Raw genomic sequence first — 3,295 nt, 5'->3', positions numbered from 1 at the left:
CAGATTTCTGGGCATAAATTGGGTCCCAGCAGAAAGTACCCCAGAGGACCAGGCAGGCTGGGGGGCAGCTCTGCTGCTCACCTCCAGACCCTGCCGCCTGTCCCCCACCAGGGAGTCCCTTCTCTGTCCTCTGGTCTGCCTGGCCCCAGGCCTTGACCTCCTCCCTGTGGAAATGCAGGGGCAGGGGGGGATACAGGGACGCCCTGCTCTCAGGGTGGCTCTCGGGGAAGCAGTGCTGGGGAGGGGTAGGTGAGACTGCCCCTCCCACCGGGCCCACAGCACCACCCTGGTCTGAAGCACCGCCTCCAGGAAGCCCTCTCTAAGCTCTGAGCGCCTGCGGTCTCCTGTATGCTGCTCTCTGTGGGGTCCTGTAGACCCAGAGAGGCTCAGCTGCACTCGCCCGGCTGGGAGAGCTCGGTGCGGGGAACATGGCCAGGCCCCCGAGGCTCCTGCTTCTGCCCCTCCTTCTGGCGCTGGCTCGCGGCCTGCCTGGGGCCCTGGCTGCACAAGGTAAGAGCTTCCCAGGCTCTCCATGGCCACAGCTCCGGAGCTCTCCCTGCCCCATGAGCTCAGCGCCCCCAGCCTGAGCCACAGCACAGCCCCCAGGAAGCGGGTGGGGTGCTGAGTGGCCTCCAGTGTCTGAGGACTCATTTAAGAGAAGGAAAAAGGGTGGAGAGTGGCCGGGGCTGTCCAGGCAGAGCTGCTGCTTTGGGAGGAAGAAGCCCCACAGTCTCGGAACACGAGGACAGCGCCTCCCCGAACACCACCGCTGGTGCCCAGATCTGCTCTGTGCCCCATAAGGCACCGTGTCTTTGGCGACATGTCAGCCCTGGGCTGTCTCAGGGCCCCACCATCCCCACCACTGTCCCCCGCAGGGAGGACATTCTCTGTCCTTCTGGCCAGACTGATGGTGACAGCCCAGGTCCTCCCCAGAGGTGCAGCAGTCTCCCCACTGCACGACCATCCCCGTGGGAGGCTCCGTCAACATCACCTGCTCCACCAGCGGGGGCCTGCACGGGATCTACCTGAAGCAGTTCGGGCCACAGCCCCAAGACATCATTTACTACGAGGATGGGGTGATGCCCACTACGGACAAACGGTTCCGAGGCCGCATCAACTTCTCGGGGTCCCAGGACAACCTGACTATCACCGTGCACCGCCTGCAGCTGTCGGACACTGGCACCTACACCTGCCAGGCCATCACCGAGGTCAACGTCTACGGCTCCGGCACCCTGGTCCTGGTGACAGGTAGGGAATGCGCCCATCCCAGACCCCCCTCCTGACCTCGGCTGCTGGCCAGGCTCTGCTCCCCCGGCCCTTGTCGTGGGACCCTCCCTCCTACACATGCCTGAACTGTTCCAGCTCCTAGCCCACCGCCCCCAGCAGCCTCTGAGATAGCTGCCCCTCCTCCCCTCCACAGCCTTTTCCTGCCCCGAACCCCAAACCCCGGGGGCTCTAACAGGTTCTCCACCGGGAGAATCCCTTCCTTCTTTTTTCCTTCGCAGAGGAACAGTCCCAAGGATTGCACAGATGCTCGGATGCCCTGCTGAGAGCCTCTGCCCTCCCTGCCCTGCCAACAGCCTCTGCCCTCCCTGACCCACCGACGGGCTCTGCCCTCCCTGACCCGCCAACAGCCTCTGCCCTCCCTGACCCGCCGACAGCCTCTGCCCTCCCTGCGGCTCTGGTGGTGATCTCCTTCCTCCTCGGGCTGGGCCTGGGGGTGGCGTGTGTGCTGGCGAGGACACAGGTCAGTGTGAGCCCCAGCTGCCACCTGCACCCCACAGATTGTTCCCTCTCCTGAGAGCAGCATGGGGGGCGCCAAAGCCCCAGAGGGAAACCCGGGTACCCGCCGCCTCCTCTGCAGGCTCTGGAACTCTCAGGGTGGAAGTGGCCTCGGCGGGGAGGGAGGGAAACCAGCACCAAAGCGACCTGAGGGGGAGGGAGCGCCCAGGCTCTGGGCCCGCGTGTGCACGTGTGCAAGTGTGAGCGTGGGTGGGGGGGTCTCTGAGGACTGTGTGTGCATGTTGGAGTGTGCGGGCATGCTATGTGGCCATGGGAAGGGGAGGGGGCCTCAGACAGACACAGAGTCTAGGCGTGGCCACTGCCCTCGGCCCCTGCTGTTTGTCTGGGGCTGGAGTGGGGGCCCCGCTTGGCTTGGACTTGGTGGAGGGGTCCAAACCGCTTCCACTCTCCTTCTTCAGAGGCCCCCGCGGTCCGACCCAGCGCTGTCTGGGGAAGGCTCTGCTGGGAAGCCCTGGGGCTCAGGAGACCTTGGGGGCCAGCCCAGAGGAGCCCCGTGGGGGTCTCGTGTTAAAATTAGAAAGCTGACCGGTGTGGCATGGGGTCCAGGACACCACGCTGGCCACTGGTTGGAGACGACGGTTCTATCTTTCAGATGAAGAAACTGTGCTCGTGGCGGGATAAGAATTCGGCGGCGTGTGTGGTGTACGAGGACATGTCGCACAGCCGCTGCAACACGCTGTCCTCCCCCAACCAGTACCAGTGACCCAGTGGGCCCCGCCACGTCCCGCCTGTGGTCCCCCCAGCACCTTCCCTGCCCCACCATGCCCCCCACCCTGCCACACCCCTCACCCTGCTGTCCTCCCGCGGCTGCAGCAGAGTTCGAAGGGCCCAGCCCTGCCCAGCTCCAAGCAGACACACAGGCAGTGGCCAGGCCCCACGGTGCTTCTCAGTGGACAACGACACATCCTCCGGGAAACCTTCCCTGCCCAGCCCACGCTGCCACCTGGAGGAAGCCTGACTGTCCTTTCGCTGCGTCTCCCGACCATGGCCAAGGAGGGCTTCTCTGTGGGGTGGGCCTGGGCAAACGGCCCTCTCCTGTCAGTGCCGGCCTACCCACCAGCAGGCCCCCAACCCCCAGGCAGCCCGGCAGAGGACGGGAGGAGACCAGTCCCCCACCCAGCCGTACTAGAAATAAAGGCTTCTATGCTTCCTTTTCTGACTTCTGCATTTATTTCTCAGCCACCAGGAGCCAGGGAGGGAGGTGGCTGACACTGCAGACCCTTCCCAAGCCTCCACCTGGGGCTTTGCAGCTGTGGCCTTGAAGGTGGGGAAGGGATCACTTCCTCACCCCAGCCCTGAAAGGAGCCCTGGGGGGCCTCTGACCCTTGAGAAGAAGCACATCCACCTGTCCAGGTGGAGGCCGGACCCAGGGGCCTATCAGGAGCCTCAGGATGGCCCCCCATCCCCCCCACCCCCACTCCAGCAACACAGCCTCCCGAGGCCTCCGAGGCCGACCCCAGGGCACACCGGGACCAGCAAGCTGAGCACAAGG

The 3,295-nt window shown here is 65.1% G+C and overlaps 1 protein-coding gene across 1 annotated transcript; it reads left to right on the top strand.

Annotated features, from left to right (window-relative positions):
• The first annotated feature begins 307 nt into the window (after window positions 1–307).
• Window positions 308–2,961, top strand: CD7 (CD7 molecule). The gene is made up of 4 exons (XM_055242447.2): window positions 308–510; window positions 934–1,248; window positions 1,506–1,747; window positions 2,396–2,961. The coding sequence occupies exons 1-4, from the start codon at window positions 429–431 to the stop codon at window positions 2,504–2,506; spliced, it is 750 nt and encodes a 249-aa protein (XP_055098422.1). The 5' UTR covers window positions 308–428; the 3' UTR covers window positions 2,507–2,961.
• Window positions 2,962–3,295: the final 334 nt, after the last annotated feature.

The sequence above is a fragment of the Symphalangus syndactylus genome, chromosome 14, assembly GCF_028878055.3.
Source record: "Symphalangus syndactylus isolate Jambi chromosome 14, NHGRI_mSymSyn1-v2.1_pri, whole genome shotgun sequence".
Classification (NCBI taxonomy): Eukaryota; Metazoa; Chordata; class Mammalia; order Primates; family Hylobatidae; genus Symphalangus; species Symphalangus syndactylus.
Note: the sequence above shows the minus strand (reverse complement) of the source record. Positions and strands in the feature narration are given on the sequence as shown.

What these genes read in the sequence shown, in the direction of transcription:
- CD7 (XM_055242447.2), top strand. Translation starts at nt 429, where the DNA reads ATGGCCAGGCCCCCGAGGCTCCTGCTTCTGCCCCTCCTTCTGGCGCTG. An exon ending in TGGGGCCCTGGCTGCACAAG is followed by an intron (nt 511 to 933) that starts GTAAGAGCTTCC and finishes GGTCCTCCCCAG; the next exon opens with AGGTGCAGCAGTCTCCCCAC. An exon ending in CACCCTGGTCCTGGTGACAG is followed by an intron (nt 1,249 to 1,505) that starts GTAGGGAATGCG and finishes TTTCCTTCGCAG; the next exon opens with AGGAACAGTCCCAAGGATTG.